The sequence below is a fragment of the Phragmites australis genome, chromosome 21, assembly GCF_958298935.1.
Source record: "Phragmites australis chromosome 21, lpPhrAust1.1, whole genome shotgun sequence".
Classification (NCBI taxonomy): Eukaryota; Viridiplantae; Streptophyta; class Magnoliopsida; order Poales; family Poaceae; genus Phragmites; species Phragmites australis.
The window spans coordinates 975,597-1,000,546 of NC_084941.1; the positions used below are offsets into that span (position 1 = coordinate 975,597).

At 38.7% G+C, this 24,950-nt stretch overlaps 1 protein-coding gene across 1 annotated transcript in view; it reads left to right on the plus strand.

Moving 5' to 3' along the window:
- The first annotated feature begins 694 nt into the window (after nt 1–694).
- The window catches only part of LOC133903301 (uncharacterized), a 33,909-nt gene continuing 9,653 nt past the window's right edge, over nt 695–24,950 (plus strand). Inside the window, exons 1-45 of the mRNA XM_062344607.1 lie at nt 695–1,029; nt 3,593–3,696; nt 3,810–3,944; nt 4,029–4,079; nt 4,253–4,347; nt 4,419–4,536; nt 5,002–5,103; nt 5,278–5,460; nt 5,536–5,696; nt 6,266–6,436; nt 7,269–7,358; nt 7,436–7,751; nt 7,846–7,950; nt 8,027–8,122; nt 8,207–8,274; nt 8,970–9,090; nt 9,169–9,345; nt 9,458–9,667; nt 9,759–9,868; nt 10,402–10,516; nt 10,625–10,723; nt 10,810–10,962; nt 11,034–11,108; nt 11,186–11,728; nt 11,847–12,179; nt 12,267–12,398; nt 12,531–12,644; nt 12,731–12,915; nt 12,997–13,105; nt 13,865–14,008; nt 14,120–14,407; nt 15,262–15,915; nt 15,995–16,183; nt 17,821–17,924; nt 19,161–19,450; nt 19,539–19,623; nt 19,718–20,035; nt 20,139–20,483; nt 20,568–21,054; nt 21,233–21,396; nt 23,028–23,187; nt 23,403–23,663; nt 24,231–24,419; nt 24,569–24,611; nt 24,727–24,851. Coding sequence (XP_062200591.1) covers nt 933–1,029; nt 3,593–3,696; nt 3,810–3,944; nt 4,029–4,079; nt 4,253–4,347; nt 4,419–4,536; nt 5,002–5,103; nt 5,278–5,460; nt 5,536–5,696; nt 6,266–6,436; nt 7,269–7,358; nt 7,436–7,751; nt 7,846–7,950; nt 8,027–8,122; nt 8,207–8,274; nt 8,970–9,090; nt 9,169–9,345; nt 9,458–9,667; nt 9,759–9,868; nt 10,402–10,516; nt 10,625–10,723; nt 10,810–10,962; nt 11,034–11,108; nt 11,186–11,728; nt 11,847–12,179; nt 12,267–12,398; nt 12,531–12,644; nt 12,731–12,915; nt 12,997–13,105; nt 13,865–14,008; nt 14,120–14,407; nt 15,262–15,915; nt 15,995–16,183; nt 17,821–17,924; nt 19,161–19,450; nt 19,539–19,623; nt 19,718–20,035; nt 20,139–20,483; nt 20,568–21,054; nt 21,233–21,396; nt 23,028–23,187; nt 23,403–23,663; nt 24,231–24,419; nt 24,569–24,611; nt 24,727–24,851 — 8,214 coding nt within the window. The 5' untranslated portion in view covers nt 695–932. The remainder of the gene's footprint in view (nt 1,030–3,592; nt 3,697–3,809; nt 3,945–4,028; nt 4,080–4,252; nt 4,348–4,418; nt 4,537–5,001; nt 5,104–5,277; nt 5,461–5,535; nt 5,697–6,265; nt 6,437–7,268; nt 7,359–7,435; nt 7,752–7,845; nt 7,951–8,026; nt 8,123–8,206; nt 8,275–8,969; nt 9,091–9,168; nt 9,346–9,457; nt 9,668–9,758; nt 9,869–10,401; nt 10,517–10,624; nt 10,724–10,809; nt 10,963–11,033; nt 11,109–11,185; nt 11,729–11,846; nt 12,180–12,266; nt 12,399–12,530; nt 12,645–12,730; nt 12,916–12,996; nt 13,106–13,864; nt 14,009–14,119; nt 14,408–15,261; nt 15,916–15,994; nt 16,184–17,820; nt 17,925–19,160; nt 19,451–19,538; nt 19,624–19,717; nt 20,036–20,138; nt 20,484–20,567; nt 21,055–21,232; nt 21,397–23,027; nt 23,188–23,402; nt 23,664–24,230; nt 24,420–24,568; nt 24,612–24,726; nt 24,852–24,950) is intronic.

Sequence of the window (24,950 nt, forward strand, 5' to 3'; positions counted from 1 at the left end):
AATTTAAAGCTAGAGCCTTCTCAAACAGTTACCCATAAACGGCTCCAGCTGTGCATTCTCTCGAGCAGAGCGTGCTGGACTATCAACTCCCTGCCCAACCGCCAAGTCCCACGTAGAAACGCCACCACCACTGCGAAGCATAATTCCGGTGGTTTATGAAATGGTGGGCCCAAACACGGTCCGCAAATGAGTACTACTGTATGTACAACTAGATTTTAATTTTGTTTTACACTTTTTTTCACTAACAAAAGACCAAAATTTGTAGAATTTTATCAATTTTTTCCTCTGCTATATGAGTACTACATAACAGTAAAAAAATAGATATTTCAATTTTACATTTTTCACTAAGAAAAAGACCAAAATTAATAGAATTTTACCGAATTTTTTTGTTCTTTTTCGTCATATGCTATGTGAATCTCTTATATCAATGAAATAAAATTTTAAAATTAAATATTTCGTTTTTTTAAAATTCGTAAAATTTTGGTAAAATTTTAATTTATATATATAACTTAAGTATAATTTAGAATGTAATAGATAAAATTATTTAGATAAAAACTCACAAAGAAATCGGATGCTTTAAATGTATTATTGTACTCAAGTTCAATAATACCTCGTGCGAGGGCATTCTGGGCATTCCTCGTGCCACCTGCTTTGTTCTAGCGATCTCCTCGTCTGCTGAAATACTGCACGCTCTCTGGCATGCGTGTCAGCGGCCGTACGTGCGAGGATCTCCTTCCGCGTCTGCTCGCCTCGCCCCTTCTCGACTCATTCGAGACCAAAACCGCCTCCTCTGCTCCGCCTGTGGGCAGGCTAGCCCAGCCTCTCTTCTCCCTCACGCGACACGACACGACAACGCTGCGCGCGAGTGAGCGGACCGAGGACCCGAGCGGCGAGCGCTCTCCCCGCGAGACCCGTCGGCGGCGGCGGCGGAGATGTTGGAGGACCAGGTCGCCTCCCTGCTGCAAAAGTACCTCGGCAACTACGTACTGGGGCTCAGCAAGGAGGCGCTTAAGATCAGCGTCTGGAGAGGTGAGTCAGAGGGCACCGCCGCACTTCCCCCCGTCCACCGATCGCTGCTGGTTTAATCCGACTCCTCGTGTGATCACACAAGCAGTTGGGATTGATTTGGTTTGATTTGATATTTTTCTTAAACTGTTGCGCCGTGCGTGCTTATAAGTAGGAGTGCCAGTGCTGGGTCCGTACAAATTGACAACGAATAGTGGTTTCGGATGTTAGGGTGCGTTTGGTTGGAGGATGAGGTTGGATGGGATGGTTTCATTCCTGTTTTTAGGGATGGGATGGTCCAATTTTCTGTTTGTTTAGATGGATGAGATGAGCCAGTTTTCTGTTTGGTTGGTGGGATTAGAGTGGATAGGATAAGTTAGTTTTCTGTTTGGTTGGATAGATTAGATAAGTTGAGTTGATGTATTTTTATAAATTAATACATCATATGAGAAGAACATTAGTAAAAATTTTCTGATTTTTGGAATTTATTTGTGATGTTAAAAATTGCTAGAAGTTATAAAAGTAGGTTTCTTTAGAGAATTTTAATTAAATATTGACTCATGTTTTTTATCAAATCAATTAAAATAAATTGCTAATGAAATTTAATTTACTCATAAAAATATTTAGAATTTTAGACTACTCTTGTCCTCTAAAATAAAATCGAGAGTTAAAAATTAACCACACGTACGATCCATCACGTGCAAGCACGGCTGCATGGACGAGGCAACCTGGATGGTGTCATCCGACTCATTTTTCGGGATGAACTCGTCCAGGATTTGAAGCAAAAATGGATGATCCTATCCACCTTCGTCCGTGAACCAAACACCGGGCGAGCACAAAAAGTTGAACGGGACCGCCTCATCCGACGCTTATCCGTTGAACCAAACACTACCTAAGGGGTTCAGTCTGATCGTGGTTTGGTATGTATGCTACTTTGTGGTGTTCCGATTGCCGAGAGGTGAGTCTGAGCGTGTTTGTACTAGCAATTACAGTGTTAAGATGTCTATCCGTCACTAAGCATATCTTCAAGCTACACCGCATTTTGTAAAACTTCCTTAGAGATTTGTCAGCAGAAGGGCTAGTGTTGTGGTTGTCTGTAAAATGTTCACGCTGCTTGCTTCAGACTACATAATTAAGAAAGCACTCTGCTGGGAAGGGGAGGTGCAGTGAAGTATCTGGATCCCTGAATATGGAGGATCACTGTTAAAGAGATGCATCCATATAGGAATCTAACCACTATAAATATTGGAGGTGCAAAGAAGTATGTCCTTGTGTATAGATTGTTCACACAAAGTAACTGTAACAGGAATATGTCACTGATTCTCCTGAATCTGTACTCTCACAACACTTGGTTAAATATAGCTGAACTCATAATCCACTTGGAATCCTAGATAGCATACATCTCAAATCTGCTGTTGCTGACAGCAGGGTTATGCTTAGGGTTGCAACTGTAGAGCCTCTGTAACAAAGTGAGCAGGGCATGGGAGATGAATATATGTCATGTGGAACAATTCTTCATCTTGGAACTAATAACCCAACAGACACAAGTGGCCTGCATACGAGAAGGCAGTCAATAGATTCCGACCAGAGGGTTTGCCGATCTTGAAAAAGGAGCTATGTCTCCTTCTACAGTGATAAGATGATTGTCTGAACATGCTGATGGCTACATTCATCTGGAATATCTGGCTGAAAATGTAGCAAGATAATTTTCTGGAAAGAAAAGAAATACAATGTATCAGCTTCTTGGTTCTGATTGTTTAGGAGTGCTTGACTTTCGGCGTCATCTTAGGCCCTGACGATAAGGAGTCCAGATGGCAAAATGAGAATTGGGAGATTTTCACTTATAGTCGCTGTAGCTTCTGTGCATGAGAAATCAATATTCTCAGTTATAGTTTCCTTTTTTTTGTGTTAAAAGTAGCAAATTTGTTGAATGGGGGCATACACTTACCTACCAGGTACATGACTTCCCAACCAAAACTGACATAAACAAATGTAGTGATTTTTTTTGAAGAGAAAACAGTATGGGAGGCCCCGACAGTTGGGATTTTATTAATAAAAATATACACTGTACAAAGAGAACTATACAGAGGATCAGTTGTTGCATTTGTGTGCCTGATTCATTGTCAGCCATCTGCATCAGTTGTTGCCATGTTGAGATGATTGCAAGTTACTTAACATTTCATTTGGAAATTAAGGTGGCATGTGGCTTCGACATTTCGTGAGAGCATGGCGGGAATTTACTGAACTTGCCATGACAATTCTGTATCACGAGAAGTGTATGATATGATAATAGGAATAATATGGCTGCTCTGTTAGTGGCTTCAGGGTGTGAGTAATATGACATCGTGGATGGGTGAGCAGGAAACTCAGGTCACTTGCAGAACAGTTCTAGATGTTTGATGCAATTAGCAGTGGTTTCATTATGAAGTCAAAATGCAATGTATGGTCCATGGTATTACGCGTGTGCATGCACGAGGGCACACACTTATATTCCTTGCCCTAGCTATTGACCATGTTTTTTTATCATTGATATTGTCCATATCTTCTGTGACCTAATGATGTTATGTTTTCTGCAACATTATTTCAGGAGATGTAGAACTCACAAACATGCAATTGAAGCCAGAAGCGCTCAATTCACTGAAGTTACCTGTTAGAGTCAAAGCTGGTTTCCTTGGTTCAGTGAAGCTCAAGGTTTGTAGTAATTTCTTCGGTTTAGTACAAATGTATAATTAGCTTGCTGTATTGTGTGATTTTCTGTAATGTGGATGAATGGGCTAAAGGATGATCGTGTCAATGGTTGTTAGGTTCCATGGAGCAGGCTCGGACAAGAGCCAGTTTTGGTTTATCTCGATCGGATCTTTATATTAGCTGAACCAGCAACACAAGTTGAAGGTTGCAGCGAGGATGCTGTTCAAGAAGCAAAACGAAGTAGAGTTAGGGTAATAAACTTGTGACGATAGTTAAGTGATTTTTGCAATTAATGACAGAACCATGCTTTACTGATTTGCTGTTTATTTACACAGGAAATGGAAATCAAATTATTGGAGCGCCAACAGCAACTGAAATCTGAACTCGTATGTGTTACTACCTAGTGCTCTTACTATTGTGTGTGTGCATTGTGACAATGGACCACCTAATGGTTGGAATAGTCAAGCTCCCCTACAACTTTTACCAGCTCCTGTGTGTTTTGGAACTGACCTTCTTAGATACTTCGTTTATTTCTTACTGCAATTTTCTGTCTTTGAAGAATTCATCATGGCTTGGGTCTTTCATTAGCACTGTAATTGGAAATATCAAGTTGTCCATCGGCAATATTCATATCAGATATGAAGACGTAGAGAGGTACTTCAATTCTGTTTAGTGTACTTATCTTTCAGAATGCATGTAAGAATACCATGACTTGTTTCCTGTAGCAATCCAGGCCACCCTTTCACAGCAGGTCTGGTACTTTCAAAGCTTTCAGCAGTTACTGTGGACAACCTTGGAAAGGAGACTTTTGCTACTGGTGGAGATTTGGACCGAGTGAAGAAGGTACATTATTCCTAAGTTGTACATTTTGTTTCCATAATTAAATTGATATCACTTCATGGCCGCTCTCAACTTCTGGGAGTCCGGATCTGTTTTTGCTATCCATGGATCATTCTTTTTTGAAAGGAAAATGAGTACACAAGGAAATGCCAAATCCTGTGGCATTCAATTGATAAACCCTGTCTTCCATCTCCAGAAAATGGTGCTTGTTCAGTTTTCAGATAACAGAATATTAGGTTCCAGAGTAAAAAACAACTATGGTTCATTTGTTACTTTCTAATTTGGTGGTAGATTTCTTTGATGCAAAGCTTTCTGCATTCAGCTGTGAATTGTGTTGACATCGACAGTGAATACATTCTTTTGATTAGGAACATTTGGCATATCTTCTCGCAGATTGTTTCAGTTTGACTTGTCTTGCATAACTTAACATACTTGCCTTTGGTAGCTTACTAGCAAATGGTTTTGCAGTCTGTTGAACTTGAGAGTCTGGCGTTGTATTTCGACTCTGATAGCAGTCCTTGGAGTATGGATAAGCCCTGGGAAGATTTACTTCCATCAGAATGGAGTCAGGTATATTCAGTTGTGTTCATTTGCAAATAAGAATATCTTGGGCCACATGGTGGAACAACGGGTAGATGCTGTTGTATTATGAGGTTTTGGTGGGAAGTCTTATTTCCATTGCTTACAGCCAGTAGTCTTATTTCCACTTGACAAATTTTTGTTGGTTTATAAAATACATTTCAGGTTTTTGAGTTTAGGGAGCAGGATGGTTCCAGATCTGCTTCAAAAAAGCACACTTACATTTTACAACCTATATCTGGCAAAGCAAAATATACAAAAATACAACTTACTGAAGCAAAGAAAACAGGACAGGCATTGCAAAATGCTGCTGTTGATTTGGATGATGTTACTCTGTCACTGTCAAAGGTTTGTACTCTTGTTTTTCCTCTTTATATTTTATCCAAAGCGCTATTAACAATAATACATTTTTCCTCAAACCAGGATGGCTACAGGGACATCTTGAAGATGGCTGATAATTTCTCTTCTTTTAATCAACGGCTGAAATATGCTCATCTCCGACCATCTTTACCGGTAAAATCGGATCCACGAGCTTGGTGGAAGTATGCATACAAGGTGGTGACTCAGGAAATGAAGAAAGCAAGGTATGTATATGCTGCACATTCTTCTCTGACTTCCACTTGACATATGGATTCTATGCTTTATTTATTAACATGATTCGGTGTTCATTTTATTAGTTTCTGGTTACATTATCCTCCTGTATAGCTCAGGGTAACCGCCTATATTCTGAAGGAATGTTTATTATGTTTTGCTTTACTTCACAATAAATCCAGCACACAACCCATCACTTGTTTTAATCATGCTTGGAGACAACTCAGGTCTTGCTTTTGTTTTATTTAGGTGGGCTCATTAATTGTCCTTGTAATACTGTACCACACATTTACAACATTTACAACGTTTATGAAAGGAAAAGAAAGCAGTTGAGCAGTAACAGGGGAATCAAGCAGCAACCATCTTGATATTCCTGGCAATTGATTTGAGGCATTATTTCTTGTGCTTGTGATGTACTTTACTCTGGATCCATGCCCCAAGTAGTATCACTGATGTTTTGTTTGATTTTTTTATAGCATCTAATGTCTCGTCATTTCATGATGTATTTTATATCAATGTGATTTTGTCAATTCATTTGTGGTGATATGTCTTATGAATGCAGTGGGAGTCTATCTTGGGAGCAATTATTGAGAAATGCAAGACTTCGGAAGACATATGTTTCTTTATATGCATCCCTTTTGAAATCTGACATGAGCCGACAGGCTGTTGATGACCATGAGGAGATTAAGAGGCTGGATCGTGGACTTGATATAGAGGTTATTCTACAGTGGAGGTAATGTACTAATGTGTTTCCATGGAGATTAGCTTGCAAGTCTTGGCTGGAAATATTAAGTGAAAAGCTGGTAGCAATGTTCCATAATGATCTGTACCAGAGTTTCCTAAAAGAGTGTAATGTAGAATTTAAGGAGGTTGACATAAGTTTTGCCTTCACAATGTTGTGCACCGCAACCGATGATTAATCTGCAAAAGAAGCTCACCATATTTCACCGTTTTTATCCACTTCCTGATAGCTCGTAGTTCTCAGCTACCCTCTTCCCAGGAATGATAAGGGAATGCATGCTATTGGTTCAATCTTTGACATTCCTATCACTGCTCTCTCACACCTTTCTTTCGGAGAAACAACAGTGATATGCACATTTGTTTAGTGTAAAAGTGCATGTTCCAGAGCATGGCACCAAGCATACCAATCAGCACTGTTGGCTCTTCTCACAATTCTTTCCAGTTCATGAAAAAAATATGTTATATGCTAGCTCTGTCTTGCATGCAACCGTAGCTGAAAATCTCTGATTCTTGAATTGGTCATCCTTGCAGTTGAATTTTCTTTTGTTGAGTTCAAGATGTATCGCATCATATGATCCCTTAAACAGCGCATGTTTTTGATTCTTCACTTATCCAATGTACAATGAACAGACGGCTATGTTAATCAACTTCATCCTTGACCCTTGCCATAACTTGGCAAATGAAAAAATATCCAAGCAACAGTTTGGATAAATTTTATATGGAATTCAAACAAATCTTGTCTGCATATACCCTATCATTTCTCCCGTTGCTTAGTGTACTTGCCTTTAATTTGATTACATTTATTCTGTCTTATTTTTGTGCAGGATGCTGGCACACAAGTTTGTAGAACAGTCAGCAGAAACGTATCAGTATGGTCAAAAAAATAAGAAACAGTCCTGGTGGTCATTTGGATGGTTGATTTCTGGCCTATACAACCTTGCATTTACTGAATTGTTAAATATGTGGCAACTAATTTGTCTTTTCCATACAGGACTGGCTCTTCAAAGGATGAGGAAGATTCAAAGAGTTTTAATGATGAAGATTGGGAAAGATTAAATCATATTATTGGATACAAAGAAAATAATGAGTATATACCTGGTCAGCAGGATATGAAACTGATGCAGTTTTATTTTGAAATTCGTATGAAGCATAATGCATCAAAGCTTATCGTTGATGATTCTGAGTGCCTTGTTGATCTCTCTTGTCAAGATTTCTGCTGTAACTTGAAAATGTATCCGGAGGCAAAAATATTTGATCTGAAGCTTGGTTCCTACAGGCTTTTATCTCCATATGGCCTGCTTGCTGAGGTTTTCACATCTGGTTCTTCAATTTGCCTTTTACACTTTCAGAGTAAATTATGATAGTCACTTAAACGATACCATTTCCTGTATGAATTAACAGAGTGCAAGTGTTGTTGATTCTTTTGTTGGCATATTCTCCTACAAACCTTTTGATGAGCAACTGGACTGGAGTTTGACAGCTAAAGCTTCTCCTTGTTATATAACTGTAAGCTATCGTCGTTATACTTTAGTGTGCGTATATTCGTCCTACTCTTTCATGATTAAAGTTCCTGTTCTGGCAGTATTTAAAAGATTCGATTGATCAAATCGTTTCCTTCTTCAAGAGTAGTCCTACCATTAGCCAGACCCTGTCACTAGAGACTGCTGCTGCTGTACAGGTATCTCCAAGTAAAATTGATTTGAAGCAAGGCTGTCTTGAGTGATCAGATGATTGATTGATTATTCTGTGCTGCTTTGTGAAGATGACATTAGATGAAGTGAAACGTACCGCTCAACAGCAAATGACTCGAGTGCTTAAAGATCAGTCCAGGTTAGTACAATTTCCCCCCACCATTTTCATACACTGAATATTTTGAAGTGGGCAAAACGATAATGTAAAAAAGCAAACTTTTTTAGGGACTGTGGGTTAAATGAGATTTCAGTAGCCTTTTCACAGGTTTTTCAAGAATCCTCAGCTTTCATTTTTTTTTTCTAACACGTAGGAGAACTGCGCGTCATTGTATTATAGAAGAAAGCACAATCTGATTCCAAGCCCAACACAAACAAACAAACAAACAACCACAACAAACCAAAAGACGAACAAACAGAAAAAAACACGCACTCACGAACTCCAGCTTTCATGGAACCTCTGCATCATTCGCTTCCTACCAGTAGTTGATGTGGCAAAACAATTTTTAGCGACCACAATTTAGAACTTAAACTTGGAGTTCAGCATATGGCAGGACATTTAACTGCAATAAGGGGAGTAAATGTCTTACTAGCATTTCAGCCTCAAGAAACAAATTTCCAAAATGCGAGTGTCACTTTGTCTGTACCATGAAATATATGCTGATGTAGTCTATCATGACTATTGATCTATATTTCAATTACTTTTGGTGTCTATGTCACTGTTTTCCTCTACTCTTTTGCTTCTATGCTAATGTTACACTAAAGAATTTGTTATATATTTTCCTTTTGTCAATACCTTCTTGGATGCTGGCTGATGTACAACATAATCCCTGTTAGGTTTTCACTGAACATGGATATTGCTGCTCCTAAAATTACTGTTCCTACCAAGTTCCGGCCTGATGATGTACATGAGACTAAGCTTTTGCTTGACCTTGGAAATTTAGTTCTTCGGACAGAGGTTATGTCTGCTATTTGGAAGTAAGATTTTATGTCTTAAGTTGGTGTTATATTCTACTAATGTCAATTGTTACTTCAGGAAATATGGGATTCCTATACTTCAGAAAAGCAGGATATATATCTGAATTTCAATTTGGTACTTAGTGATGTATCTGCATTTCTGGTGGATGGTGATTACCATTGGAATGAAACATCTAATGAAATCAACTTGTTGCCAGTTATTGACAAGTGTGGAATTGCTTTAAAGCTTCAGCAGGTAAACAGTACTACCCCAATCCACTGCACACAAAATAATAAAAAATAGAAAAGGGAAAAAAGTTAAATCAATGTAATCAACATGACATGGGTAGCTTTTTTTTTTTACACAGATCCAGTTAGAAAGTCCTCTGTATCCTTCCACAAGAATGGCGATACGGGTGCCTTCCCTAGGATTTCATTTCTCTCCAGCACGCTATCATCGTTTGATGGAAATTTTAAAGATTTTTCAAGATAGTGTTAGCGAGGATAGCAGTTCGGATCTTGAACATTTGTGGGATCAGGCTGACTTTGAGGGATGGTCGTCTCTTCTTACATGGAAGGTTTGCATTCTTTTGTAATGTACTCACTAATGGTCAAATCATTTTGGAATTAGGTGTTCTTATTTCTATATTTCTCTTGACCTGTTATTAGGGTGTTGGAAACCGGGAAGCTTCTTGGCAACATAGATACTTGCGGCTTGTGGGGCCATTTCTCTATGTATTTGAAAATCCAACGTCTACAACATACAAGCAATGGACCAGGTTATGCACTTTCCTGTTATTACCTTTCGGTATAGAGTTCTGGATTTTAAGTTATTGTCAAGTTTGGAGTTTATAGTGTCTACGAGCATGTTGGTAAGTTAATATTTTCTGGGATTCCACTCAACAATAGCCCTAAATTTATTGTGTTTTACCTCACTAAATTGCTTGAACTTCCTGTACATAAAACTTCAAATACTTGTCAGCATTTTTATCACGAGCAATTACTTCAGCAAATATTGTAGAGACTTGAGCTTATTATGTCAACTTTTGGTAGCTTGTTACTTTTAGTGATATTTTTTACTCTAATTTTTGCTGCTTACCAGGTCTTATGGTGATTTGTGCTTTCAATACCACGGACATCAATACTTTACATAGCATAATGCCTTCAATGTTTTAATAACGACATGATAGTTTAATCTATTTGTCTGTTTGTCATAATGTCATGTGACTATATAAATGGTTTATATTCATTGTACTTTTGTTGTGTGCCCGGACGCTTGTTTTAAGTTTAGCCTTTTTGTGTTGAGTTGCAGTTTACGTGGGAAACAAGTTCATCAGGTCCCTACTGAACTTACAAATGGTGTGCATAACATCCTGGCGCTGCATGATTCTGGTCAAGTTAATCCCAAGGAACGGCCAAGTAGCATAGTTCATTATTCACTTCATTAAATGTTTTTTTAGATCACTTCACTAATGTTCTTCTGCTTCAGTCCCCCTTGCAAATTGATTATCTCAATAAACTTTATTTGGTTACAGATTCTGGAAGACACTGGTGCTTTGATTCTGTTGTTTGATAATGACGAAGGACGAAAGATATGGCAGAGCCGCTTGCAGGGTGCTATATACCGTTCATCGGTACTCCTTGGTCTTTTCTCCATTTCCTCTATGTTTCATTATAATATCTTCTATTGGTATCCAGATAACTATTAGCCTGCTTGTAGGGTTCTGCTGTAATTTCTAGCTTTCCTGAAGTTGCTCTCCCATCAGAGTCCCACTCCTTCAAAGGCAGCTTTTCGGATGTTGTCGACACAGAGAAATTGTTTGTTGCTGGCATTCTTGATGAGCTAAAGATCTGTTTTTCATGCGGCTATGAGGTATGTCTTTCTTATCCAATTTTCTTTGTAACCTTGATCTAATACTTGTGATTTAACTTGTACATCTGTAGAGTAACCACAAACTGAAAAAAATTCTGCTAGCTAAGGAGAGCAGCCTGTTTGAATTTCAGGCAGTTGGTAGCCAGGTATCAATCTTTTCTTCTATTTTTTGTTCTTGCTTTGTGACTCTTATTTAGATATACCTTTTTTTTGGAATAAACAGGTTGAACTCTCAATGAAAGGTGGCAACTTACTGATAGGAACTATTTTGCGGTCACTAGAAATTGAAGACCAGTATTACTACCCAGGGAGTCCAGAGCCAAGGTTCTTGGCAAGGTCTTTTATCAATAGCATGCAAACACAAGAAGTCCACTCTACTGGTCGAAAGAACAGCATGGGACCTCCATTGAAAAAAACTGAGAGTGAGGAAAGTTTTTTTGAGGCATCAGATGATTTTGATGAATTTGAAACACCATCTCGTTCAGTAGGGGAAGCCCCTACTGGAGTCGTTCAAAAAAAATTTGAAACACCTATGCTACAAGAGAGGACTATATCAGATTATTTCAGTACCCAGAACCTCTTGCCTACTAGTCTTCCTTCCCTACAACCCCCGACATTTAGTCGAATTCCTGGTTTGATACCAGGCAGTGAACTTCAAACTGTCGGAATCACTTTGGAAGGTAGTGGTACTTTCGATAGTTTTGTGAAAGCTCAGATAGTGATTTATGACAAGCATTCGCCTCAGTACAACAACTTGGATAACAGGGTAAATGTCTCAAAAAATCTCACTACATAATATGCTTAGAGATTTTATATAGATGGAGCTATTGCTCCTAGCATGTCGATCATGGGTGATATTTCATCCTTTTTCTTCATTTTACCAGGTAGTTGTAACCGTTGCTACTTTGACCTTCTTTTGCCATCGGCCAACTGTTATTGCAATCATGGAATTTATGAATGCTATCAACCTTGCAAATGTGCCTGATACTGATAAAGATAAGGACACGTGTCTGGACTCTGTAAAAGATGGTACAGTTGAGGAATCTAAGTCTGGTCTGGAACTGGAACCAGCCATAAAAAGGTTACTGGCCAAAGGTAAAAGCAGAATAGTTTTTCATCTTACCTCCAGCATGGCAGAGGCACAGATATTACTGATGAATGAAAAAGGTGACCGACTTGCTACTTTATCACAAAATAACCTCTCAACTGATATAAAGGTAATGTGACACTGTCTCTATGTGATCGATTTTGGTTTGAATTGTCTTATGCATGTCTGGGTCTGACTATCTTTTGCATTACTCAAGGTGTTCACATCGTCATTCAGCATAAAGGCTGCACTTGGAAACCTTAAAATAAGTGATGATAGTCTCCGTAGCAGCCACCCTTACTTTTGGGTTTGTGATATGCGAAATCCAGGAGGACGTTCTTTTGTGGAGGTACTCCATGTTATTTGATTTGGCTTGCCTGTTGTAGGTTGTAACAGACTATGCTTTACATTGTTCTTTTTCTAGAATAAGCTCTTTTTATGACTCGTAGAAGAATAAGCAATTTTCAAAATTGTTGTGCAGATTGACTTTAGTTCATACAATGTCGGTGATGAAGACTATTGTGGTTATGACTATAGTCTCGTAGGGCAGCTTTCAGAAGTTAGAATTGTTTATCTCAACCGTTTTGTTCAAGAGGTATGGTGTTTAGAGCTCATCTAATTTCTTCATCCTGCAAATTTCTTAATCTCTCTGTGTGTGTGTGTGTGTGTGTGTGTGTGCAGATTATCAGTTATTTTATGGGCCTTGTCCCTAAAAGTTCTGATGGCGTTGTAAAGCTGAAAGACGATGTGACCAACTCTGAGAAGTGGGTTAGCAAAACCGATATGGAAGGATCACCTGCCCTCAAATTGGATGTTTCTTTCAGTAGGCCTATAATTGTTATGCCCCGTGAAACTGATAGCACGGAGTAAGGATGCGTTCGTGGATATGAATACGATCTATTCATCTACTTGTATCATATTTTAAAGATGATCACTTTTGTTTGCAGTTTTTTGGAGCTCGATGTTCTATACATAACAGTCCAAAATGAATTCCATTGGATAGGTGGTGACAAGAATGAGATGAGCGCTGTTCACCTTGACATTTTGACGGTTACAGTAAGTTCACTTTGTCAACATGCTTTCTCTTTTTAATTAGGGACAGCAGGGGAGGGCCCTACTAGAAATATTTATTGATAAAGAATAAACAGGGATTAGCCTAGCTATTGGGAAATGGCTTCCATCATATCATTAGAAGATCTCTCGTTCAGATCTTGGAGCAGGAACTGTTTCCATCTACGCTTTGTCTTGGGCCACTTCATCAAATGGCAAAACTGCGCCAACATGTGCCTTAGGTGTCATGTGGTAATCTAGTAATGATCGTGCTGTTTGGGTGTTTATTAATTACAAGATCGAAGTTGATGGCCAGATTGCATTTTTGGAAAACAATATTCCCTGCACGTTGAAGGACATGGGACCCTTAAATCTCAACATATTAGTGCCATTTCGTGTGAACAAATCTTGTGCCATTATGATCACAGTTGATAAACACATTATAACTGTTCTCTCTTCTAATCTTCTTTGGTGGCACGCAGGCATCCTCTGCATTTTTCTTGTTGAAAAGTAGTAACAGGCTTCTGACTGCAGCTTATAGTAACCACGGCTGATTGTATCTTACTACGATTTTTCTGTTTAGGGCTTGCAGGAATCTGAACAGAGTATCTGTCATGTTGGACTTCTTTTATAATTTGGTTTTCTGTTTAGAACACTAGGTGAATCAACACCGTTTTTGCACATCTTATTCAGCATTATAGCGTCTTTTCTTGTTACCGCGCTTAGAGTCATTCTTATAGTGTGATTACACACTTTACTTTGTAGGTAAGGGACATAAATTTAGTTATTGGTATGGATATGGCATGTGGCGAAACTATAATTCAAGATGTGGAAGGTCTCTCCTTTGAACTTCGTAGATCATTGCGTGATCTGAGGCATCAGTTGCCAGTGGTGGAGGCAGCAATTAAGGTAGCACATTTTTTCTGAATGCATTTTTAGTTGAAGGTCCCTGGTTAGATTCATTTTTTTTTGTTTTAGCACCACTGAAATACTCATTTTTTTACCTACAATATCTCATAGGTAGAAGTTCTGAAAGCGGCACTATCCAATCGAGAATACGAAATTATATCTGAATGTGCATTATCTAACTTCTCTGAGACACTACGTACTTTGCCTGCTCTGGATGATCCTCGATATGGAGCCTCCACAACTCCATCTCATGAATCAGCATCTTCTTCTGAAAGTACTCAAGACTTGTCTCAAGATATAGAAACATGGATAGCTAATAAATTTTCCGTCTCAATAAATCTGGTTGAGCTTTCTCTCCATTCAGGATCGACAAGAGATTCTCCTCTGGCTAGTGTGCAGGTACTCAATTTTTGTAGAGAAGTATGCTTTGGAACTGCATTGACTGCTCCATTTGTTTTTCACAGCTTTTCCTTCCGCTTGCAAGGGTTTCTCTCATAATCATGTTGAGAGCTTGCCTGAACACAATTTGTACAATAATGTACCACCTGTAACATTATCACTAAAACTGTGGTGAGCCATTTAGTAGTCTAGTGAAATCAGTATCAATAAATGTATTTTTACTCACAGACCGAAGTTACTTTGTTATAGGTTTGAAAGAAAGATGTAAATTCTAACAAAAACTTCTTCTATGATCATATTACACTAAAAGGATCAGTAGCTTTTAGTTCATTTGTCCAAAGTCAAGAAAAAAAGAGATGCACATTGCATTTTGGGACCAGTTTCTCACCAGTAGACAGCAGAACTTGCAAAATGAATCCTAGCTAGTTTTCCAAGATGGAAATCGGGTGGACTCCTAGCCCAACAAAATGAAAATATCAAACTGCATTCAGTATGGTTGGAAAGATTCAAGTTGGTTTGTGGGCTTGAAGAAAGTATTGGTCATTTTTCTTTACTTCATCTGGAGTTGCTGCATCTCAGCTATGTAAATGGTTGCAGGTACATTCTCTCCAAATTTGGATAGAATGTTTTGTTTTGGTAGTAATGTAGGTATTGGTATCTGTAGTAACATGAAAGAAAGGAAACACTTGTGTGCTGTTTTTGCATGTATTGAAGTATTCTGCCGGTGTTCTCTTTGCCGAGATCTACCGTTAGTTAGAAGTACATTTTTTTTTCTTTGCGATTTCTGTCATGTAGGGGCTATAGTTCTTTGTTAGAGATAGGTTTACATCACCCATATAATCTTCTGTACTCAGGCGAGTGGTGCATGGCTTCTCTATAACTCAAACACACGGGAGGAGAATTTTCTGTATGCTACTCTCAAAGGTTTTTCAGTTTTTGACGATCGTGAAGGAACGAGAGATGAGTTAAGGCTTGCTATTGGGAAATCAGCAACAGTTAGAGACACATCATCCGTTGATGGGTATGATAATCCAAACGAACTTGATTCAGGTGAACAAAGGATACAAAAAGATCCAGGCCTTGAGCCAATCCCCTCGATGCTCATTCTTGATGCCATCTTCCGAAAATCTTCATCATCTGTGTCTCTCTGTGTTCAGCGGCCCAAGTTTCTTGTGGCACTTGACTTCTTACTAGCAATAGTCGAGTTCTTTGTGCCATCTTCTCACAGTCTTTTATCCAATGACGAAGACAAGGACCTTCTGCACATGATTTCTCCTGTAGTATTGACTGATCAGATTTATTACCAGGAGCATTCAACTTTTAGTCTTTCACCTCAGAAGCCCTTGATTGTTGATAATGAAAGATTTAATCACTTTATATATGACGGGAAAGGTGGAAAGTTATATTTGCTGGATAGAGATGGGAAAATTCTCTCAAGCCCTAGCTCTGAGAGTTTCATTCATGTGCTCAGGTGTAAAAGGTTACAATTTCGGAATGTCACTATAGTGGTAATGCTCTATGCTTTCACTTTCTACTTACCACACATATATCACTTTTTTGGTCTTGACAAGCAATATCTTGCTGCAGAATGGTGAATATTTGGACTCCTGTATATCTCTTGGTGATGATTGCTTGTATTCAGCATCAGAGGATGACCATGTCTACTTAGTAAGAGAAAATGATGGTCTCCTGTCGACACCCAGTGAGGAAATTACAGAAGACATTGTTAAAAATTCAAGTGCTGATATTTCAACAGAATTCATAATGGAACTACAGGTATTTCTTCGTACTTGTAGCTATAATTGAGACATAGTTTTCTTGTATGGTGTGTTGTAGGCTAGAATCAGGTGTATTCATTCTTGCAACCATTTATAAAAGTTGACAAAAAGGTGATTGAAAACTATGTACATTTTCCCCCTTGACCAAGATCCTTGGATCTTGGCTCCAGAATGTTTCCTGCTGGTAATTCAGTTAGATTCCCAGATGTTTAGTCGCCAGAATGCAACCTGTATTTGAAACCACGAGCACGCCAGTTACCTGGCTTTATTTTTGTTTAAGTTGACTGAACATCCAATTTATATCTCTGTGAGCATACAGTTTTCCTCTTGTACTGCATTGTGCTATCGTGTTTTCTGTGGTCTGCTAATCATTTCTGTAGGCCAGCTGTGGCTTATTGAAGCGCTCACACATTATTTTCTTTGATTTCCCCCTAAGCTACTAAGCATATTAACGAACAGTTTAGGAATATATCTAACTTTTGATTTTAAATTTGAATATAACTGTTGAAGTATGAGTCTATTGCCCACCTTTCATCATGAGCTTAAGCTTTTTGGGTGGATTCGTTGATGCATGCAGCTTAATATGGTTCAGAACCAACTGTCTTGAGTTCAATTCCTGACTGATATGAAAAAAATTGCAGCCCGCTCTATACCACATCTTAGGAGAACAAATCCTGTGCTCACAGGCCTTCATGCGCTCCCTTGCTCCCCACGATTTCTTGCCATCGGATTTGAAATGAAGGAACATGATTGCAATAACCTAACATGCTCTTGTACATTTTCAGAAACCCCCATCCAACTGGATGAGACATGCCAAAAAGTCCCCATGTGGTCTCTCTCCCTCCCTCTCTCTCTCTTCCTCTCTCCATTCCCACCTCTCTCCTGTTAGTCATCCTCTACGAGTAACCAACTGCACGGACGGCATTTGAAACACTGCAGTGCATTGCATTGCTGAATTTCGGAAGAAGCATAGATTTTGAAAAAAATGAAACCAAATCATATATGGACGCTCCTTCCCTGCCTTAGAGAAAGGGACAGGGAGAGGGGGAGAAAGAGAGAGGCTGTGCGACTCACATCTTAGATCCATCTGGGAGCTTGGAACATGCCATTGCGGGAGCTTGAACATGGTGGCAGATGATTTGGGGAAGATGTACTGAAAGCCAGGAGGACCGTTTTGCAAAATGCACTGGAGATTGGGATGCACAGTATATGTGAATCGTTAGATCTGGATCTGAGGGACATAAAGCAAGGGGATCAATGAAGCGTATGAAAGCCGGAGAGCACATGATATGTTCTCCACATCTTAGACCTGCGGGCGCCGAGAGCCTAGACATGAGGGGGAGTGTTGAACTATGAGTTTATTGCCGACCTTTTCTTCATAAGATTAAGCTTTTGGGTCAATTGGTTGGTGCATGCTGCTTAATAATAAATTAATAATATTCCTAAATCTGCAAGGTTTTCCAAAATTGCATCAGCTGGGATTACTGGTAACTAGTGCCGGACTGATTTTATCATCAGGGTACAGCTTACGTACTATGAAGCCACTCCCATCATGTAATTTTGTAACCTGCTTTGTTCACACATGATTGCGATTTCTTAATTGTATGGTTGAACAGTATTGTCTGATTGTTTCAGGCGATTGGACCAGAGCTTACTTTCTATAGCACATTGAGGAATGCGGGTGAAAATTTAGCACTATCAACAAAGGTTATTCATGCCCGCACAGATGCATTTTGCAGGTTAGGTTTTCTAGTGCCTTTGGTTGAATGTAGTTATCCCAATTTCTGTCTTAGAACTAGGATAAATCGTTCAGGAAATGAGGAAACTGGAGAGACTAAAGCTGCAAATGTGACTTTGATACCAACCTGGGTGCTTATCCCTGCTTGCAAAAAAAAAGAGAGCATTGTTCTAGAAAATGCCAAAAATCGTGCATATAGTGCACACCTGCAAAATTGTAATATCAAATTCAAACATCAGTGTCTCTAAAAACCATAAAAAGACTAGTACATGTAGCGGATGTTGATAATGCATGATGCACCACCCTCTTTTCCTTTTGTTATTGTATGGTACAGGTGCATTAGATATTGAAATATTGTTAAAACTGTTACTATAAAGTTTCTATGAGTGTATGGTACATGTAGTCTCAACACAAGCATGAAATTCTTTGTCTGGATGTCTGGAACTGATGAAACTAAGCTATCATGGGAGCAAATTTGTGCTTGTTTTTTTTTTAACTTTTAGAACTTGAGATCTTTCATATGTTGAAGTACATTGCAGTCAATAATTGATTGTGATAACTACAATTGAATAGAAAAATAAGTCGAAGGATCTGTCGGTGAGAAAATGTTGGAATGAAGTCCACAACAGCTGATGAAAGGTCGGAAATACACTTCAACACCCACTACGTCTAGGCTCCAACAAGGCGACATGGACTCACAGTGGACTGCAATTTTTTTCTTAAAAATGTGTTAGCTATGTCTAGGCTCCAACTTGGCTCTTATACCATATTGAGCTTTTGGTGCATGAACTGTAGATCATAACACCTTGCTAAGCAAGTCTTATTATACTTATACTAGACATGAAGATCTTTCCAGTGGCTACTTCTGCTTGGGAGTTGTTGTCATTTTAATGTAAATCTAGTGGTTTAAAAATTGGTTCCAGGTAAATTTTTGTTCAAATTGTTCGTAAACTACTGCCGTTTAGTATGTACTGATCTACCATCTACAGGATGGGATGAGTTATGTTGGTCAAAGACAGATTGCTGATTGCTTTCATGTCTGGTTGCATTTCATATTGCATCATTTTCCTTTTATATTTCATATTTCCATCCGACCAGAAAATTATACAATGATCTATTTCCAGAAACTTACTGAAGCACACCTTTTCTTGTAGAGGGGGAAAAAAAATTCTCCAACATTGTTCTTGATGTACTCCTCTGTATGTGTTGGGGATTTAATCCCTTTTTCATGTGACAGGCTTATAATGAAGGGTGACAGTATGGAGATGAACGGAAACATACTTGGTTTAAAGATGGAGAGTAATGGCATCAGAGTTATAGAACCATTTGACATGTCTGTGAAATATTCCAATGCATCTGGAAAGACAAATTTGCATCTGCTGGTTTCAGAGATATATATGAATTTTTCCTTCAGTATTCTCAGACTATTTTTAGCAGTCGAGGAAGAAATTTCAGCATTTCTCAGGATGTCATCGAAGAAAATGTCACTGGTGTGCTACCAGTTTGATAAAGTTGTAACAATGCAAGGTACGTCATAACTTGTAGTTTTGTTGGTATATTGCTCATAGTTATAGTTTACAATTCACATTCACCAAGTTTTATTGACTTGTTTTAGGCAATTCAAATGATCAAGTGCTCTCTTTCTGGCGACCACATGCTCCATCTGGATATGCCATTTTTGGCGATTATCTTACACCGATGTTTGTGATTACTCTCTTTCATTCTCTCATTACTTCTTAACTTGCTTTCTTGGTGGAAGAATTTTGTTGACATTTCTTATTTGTTTCATCTTAGGAATGACCCTCCTACTACAGGAGTCCTTGCTTTGAATACGAACTTTGTAAGGGTCAAAAGGCCTTTATCATACAAGCTAATATGGCAATATGGCCCTTCAAGAACAAACAATTTTCATCAGAATGAGAAAGACTCGAAGAAGAAGCTCTCTAATGTTGACCAGCTCTGCTCTGTTTGGTTACCTGTAGCACCCATGGGCTATGTTGCTATGGGTTGTGTTGTTTCAGCTGGAACTGCTGAACCACCATTGTCTTCAGTTTTTTGTTTAACTGCTTCCTTGGTTTCATCGTGTAATCTAAGGGATTGCATTGTACTGAGGTCAAATGAATATTACCTGAACTTGCTTTTGTATTTGACTATTTGTTGTATGGCTATAGAAATTGCACACTCATGCATTGTATCTTTCAATTATATTTTTCAGGGGTAATGCTAACATGATATTCTGGCGCATTGATAACACTTTTGGTTCCTTTTTACCTGGAGATCCTGTAAGTATGAGTGTGCATGGAAATGCTTACGATCTTCGCCATATGCTGTTCAACAGTGCAGACTCATCTTCCAAGACTATCTCTAGAGGGCAAGATATTAGGAATGATGCCACTCAGCTAGAGAGATCAGCATTGACCTCAGGTCGGCTATTTGAAGCAGTAGCAAACTTTAAACTAATTTGGTCAAATAGTGGGACCTCTTCGCCAAAGAAGCTCTCAATATGGCGTCCAATGTTGTCTGAAGGAATGTTTTACTTCGGTGACATAGCTGTTAACGGGTACCCTTTATATGATCAGTCTTTGCCATTTAAGAACTAAGCTTTCTTTGTGATATGAAGCTTAATAGTTAACTCCAAATGTAGGTATGAACCACCAAATGCTGCTGTTGTCCTTCGTGGTACTGGCGAAGACACTTTTCTCAGAGCTCCTGAAGGTTATGATCTTGTTGGTGGAATTAAGAAGCACCGGGGTACTGAGGGTGTATCATTTTGGTTTCCTCAAGCTCCTTCAGGTTTTGTGGCGTTAGGATGTGTTGCATCTAAAAGTTCTCCAATGAAAGAGGACTTCAGTTTGTTAACATGTATTAGAAGTGACATGGTGGCAGGAGGTCAATTTTCTGATGAAAGTGTATGGGATTCATCTGATGCTAGAACATCTGAATCTTTTAGCTTGTGGACTGTTGATAATGATGCTGGTACATTTCTTGTTAGAAGTGGATATAGAAAACCGCCAAGGAGGCTTGCACTGAAGCTTGCTGGTCCACCTACATCGAGCAGTTCAGATAGAATCATTATTGACGCTGAAATCAAAACATTTTCTGCTGTTTCCTTTGATGATTATGGAGGAATGGTGAGTTTTTTTCGAAATGTAGATGAATCTTCCGCTAGCAACTGTTTTTATTTTAATATCTCAAGTGATCATTGGCCCATGTCTTCGTTTTAAGTGCTGTAGCTCTTCTGATGCTGATATTTACTTAGATGTGTTGATCCCTATGTTCTCAGATTCATTTCCAAACTATTCTGTGCAGATGGTGCCATTATTTGGAATGTCCTTTGATAATGTTGGAATTAATTACCATGGGGGTACTCATCATCTGAATGCAACTGTGAGCTTGTCGTTTGTGGCCAGATCCTATAATGACAAGTATAATGCGTGGGAGCCCTTCATTGAACCAACGGATGGATTTCTTAGGTAACTCCTCTAGGAACTAAATCTTTTTTTAGGAGAACAGTAGGGGAGGACCCTACTGAATAATTATATTAATATTGAGATAATTATGTACAAAGGTCTATAAGACCAAGGGTAAAAGGATAAACATGACCCGGGAAAAAGGGAAGAAAGGCCTATGAATGCACACAAAAGTACAATGTCTAGGAACTGAATCTCATGACAAATAAACCATTCTTGTTGCTACAACAATAACAGCTGTTCATTCTTGTTGCTACAACAATAACAACAACAGCTGTTGTCCTAAGCAAGTTAGGGTAGTCTAGCGATGAAACCCACAAGATCCAACTAAAAGGATGATCAGAAAATAATAATGATAATAAAGGTACTAGTAATAGTAAAAAATAAAAGTAATATCCGTACAAGGAGACTGGTGCATAAGTTATGATTCTAGCATGTGGATTGCTAAGTTCCACGTGTTTCCATCCCTGGATAATTCTTTGTGGATATTTCATTCCTTCAAGTCTCTTTACAGACTCCTCCTATGTTAGGTTTGGTCGATCCCTACCTCTCTTCACATTATCAACGCGCCTCAGTATCCTGCTATGCACAGGTGACTGGAGGCCTCCGTTGGATATGTTCAAACCATCTCAACCGATGTTAGACAAGTTTTCTTCAATTGGCGTTATTCCTACCCTATCATGTATATCATTATTTCAGATCTGATCATTTCTTGTATGTCCACAAATTCATCGCAACGTATACATCTCTGGTATACTTAACTGTTGGTCATGTCGCCTTTTAGTTGGCCTTTCGGCACTATACAGCATCAGGGGTCGAATCGTCGTCTTATAGAACTTACCTTTCAGCTTTTGTGGCACCCTCTTGTCACAAAGGATGCCAGACGCTTGGCACCATTTCATCCAACCGACTTTGATTCTATGACTAACATCTTCATCGATATCACCATCCCTCTATAGCATCGATCCCAAATATCGAAAGGTATTTTTCTTGGGAACTACCTCTCCACTGAGACTTACATCTTCTCCCTCATGCCTAGTAGCACCGAAATCTCACTTCATATACTCGGTTTTGTTTCTACTAAGTCTAAAACCTTTCGATTCTAAAGTATATATCCACAACTCCAATTTCCTATTAACCCTTATCCTACTCTCGTCAACTAGCACCATATCGTCAGCAAAGAGCATACACCAAGGGATATCTCCCTGAATGTCCCTTGTGATATCATCCATCACCAAAGCAAATAAATAAGGGCTCAAAGTTAACCCTTATGTATTTTAAGCGGAAAGTCATTGGTGACACCTTCACTTGTCTGAACACTTGTCACAACATCATTGTTTTACACTATCCTGCCTAATTTACACTGTCCATGTTTTTACAATTTTTTGGCTTTAAGCCCTAGGTAAATTGTAGGTATATACTTTCGTTATTTGTTGCTCCCAAGTATTGTTATCTAACCGTAAAAATTGATTGAGATTGGATAATTCACAAGGTTTCGGATTTACTTGCCTGTCAAGCCATATAACATGTAATGCCATATTATTTACAGAATTCACAGAGTAAATGCAAAACCGATTGCTTTTGTGGAATTGTTGTTGCGTAATTTGGTACTCCTTTTTTGTCATGGATATTAGGTACCAATATGACATCAATACACCAGGTTCTCCTCGCCAACTCCGTATTACCTCAACTCGAGATCTGAATTTGAATGTATCAGTTTCCAATACAAACATGTTATCACAAGCTTATGCTAGCTGGAACAATATCAGCCTTGGTGATGAATTATACAAGAAGGTATATCATTTCTATCCACTTTTCACTATCTATTTATTTTTTTTGCTTTGCTATACTTTAAGCTAAGTTTTAACAATTGCACCATCTTGCCATCTATTTAGTCCTTTTTTTAAAAAATAAATAGGGAAACTACCATTTATTCAGTTTAAAGCATTCACTTCACGTTTTTGTCATCATTTGTCTACTGAGTTAGTGTTCTTTCATTCTATGATCAGGAAACATTTTCTCCTACTGAGCAGCCAGTTCTTGATGTGCATCAAAGAAGAAGTTATTACGTTGTCCCACAAAACAAACTTGGGCAAGATATATACATAAGAACAACTGAACATAGCAGTTTACTTATTACTCTATTGCCATCTGGGGATGATAGGTCCATAAAAGTTCCGGCTTCAAGGGATCTATTGGATTCTCATTTAAGTGGAAAATCTGTTAAATTGTATTGTTTGATGATAACTGCTATTCTCGCGGATGCTGAGGTAGCTCTTTTCTTTCGCATTCAACGGTGTACTCTTTGACCTTTTAGCTGAATCTTCAAGCATCTTCTGCTTCATCTGTGTGCCTGCATATTGCTTGTTTGCTGATGAAGTGGTAGTTATCAACTCTTTTATCTACTTGCAAAGCTTGCTTTACTATTTTTTATTTTGTGTTACACACATGCTCAAATGCCCTTGCATTTAAAGTTAGCACCGAGCACCACTAAGTGGTAGTGACGGGTGGCTGGCTGATTATTGACTGTAACCTGACCGGCGAGACTCCAAAATTACCACAACTGATTATTGACTGGTGATGACCGGTTTCCGGTGAACTGATCCGCACCTATTGTTACAATGTCCTAGCCCATGTTTTCTGACCAAAAATGTGCATTAGGGTGTTCACATGCAAACATGCTAGGGAAGGATTAGCAACTGAACCCGATATTGAAATGTTCAAGCCCATGTTTTACATCGGGTTCTGAACCCAATATTGCAATTAACTTCTCTGCTAAATAAATTATTGCAAAGCACAATTTTCAGCTCATCCTAAACTTTGGTTTTCCTTCCCAGATTAAGGTTGATGAAGGAGTAACAACTGGTGAATATTTGACCGCAGTGCGGCTCTTTTCAGAAGATCGTTCTATGTCTGGTGCTCAGCAACAGAGTGCCCGTACTTGTGCTGCTGCTGGAGAACACTCTTCGCAAAACATCAGAAAGGTGAACTGGAACGAAATGTTCTTTTTCAAAATCCAATCTGAGGTATGTAAAATGAGCACATTCTGGAACACTTGTACTCCTCTTCCTTTATATATCTGTGACAGTTGTTCTCTTACTGTGGTTAGTGATGACTTTTCCAACACCCATGTTTTCATTTAATTAACATTTCGTTTCTACCCCAAATGTTTCAGGATAGTTATATTTTGGAACTTCTTGTGCTTGATGCTGGTAGAGGTTTGTTGTTCCTTCTTTGATGAGCTGCACTACGCCCTCAACTTGAAATGGTGCAAAACAAATGCTATTTTTTGTTTGTTTTCCTACACTAGTTTATTATTTACGCTGACAACAGGTCAACCAATTGGTATATACTCTGCTCCATTGAAGCAAGTTTTGAAAAAGCTACCTCTTACCTCAAGTTCAGGCAGTGCCAAATTTGATTTGACTTTAGGAGACCTTATGTCAACCAAAACAGTGGTGAGAACTGACATTCGAAGGACCATGTATTTAGTCAGTTTTTTCAGAATAGAATGCACACACAGTGTCCTTCTGGAATACTTATATTTAGATAAGATT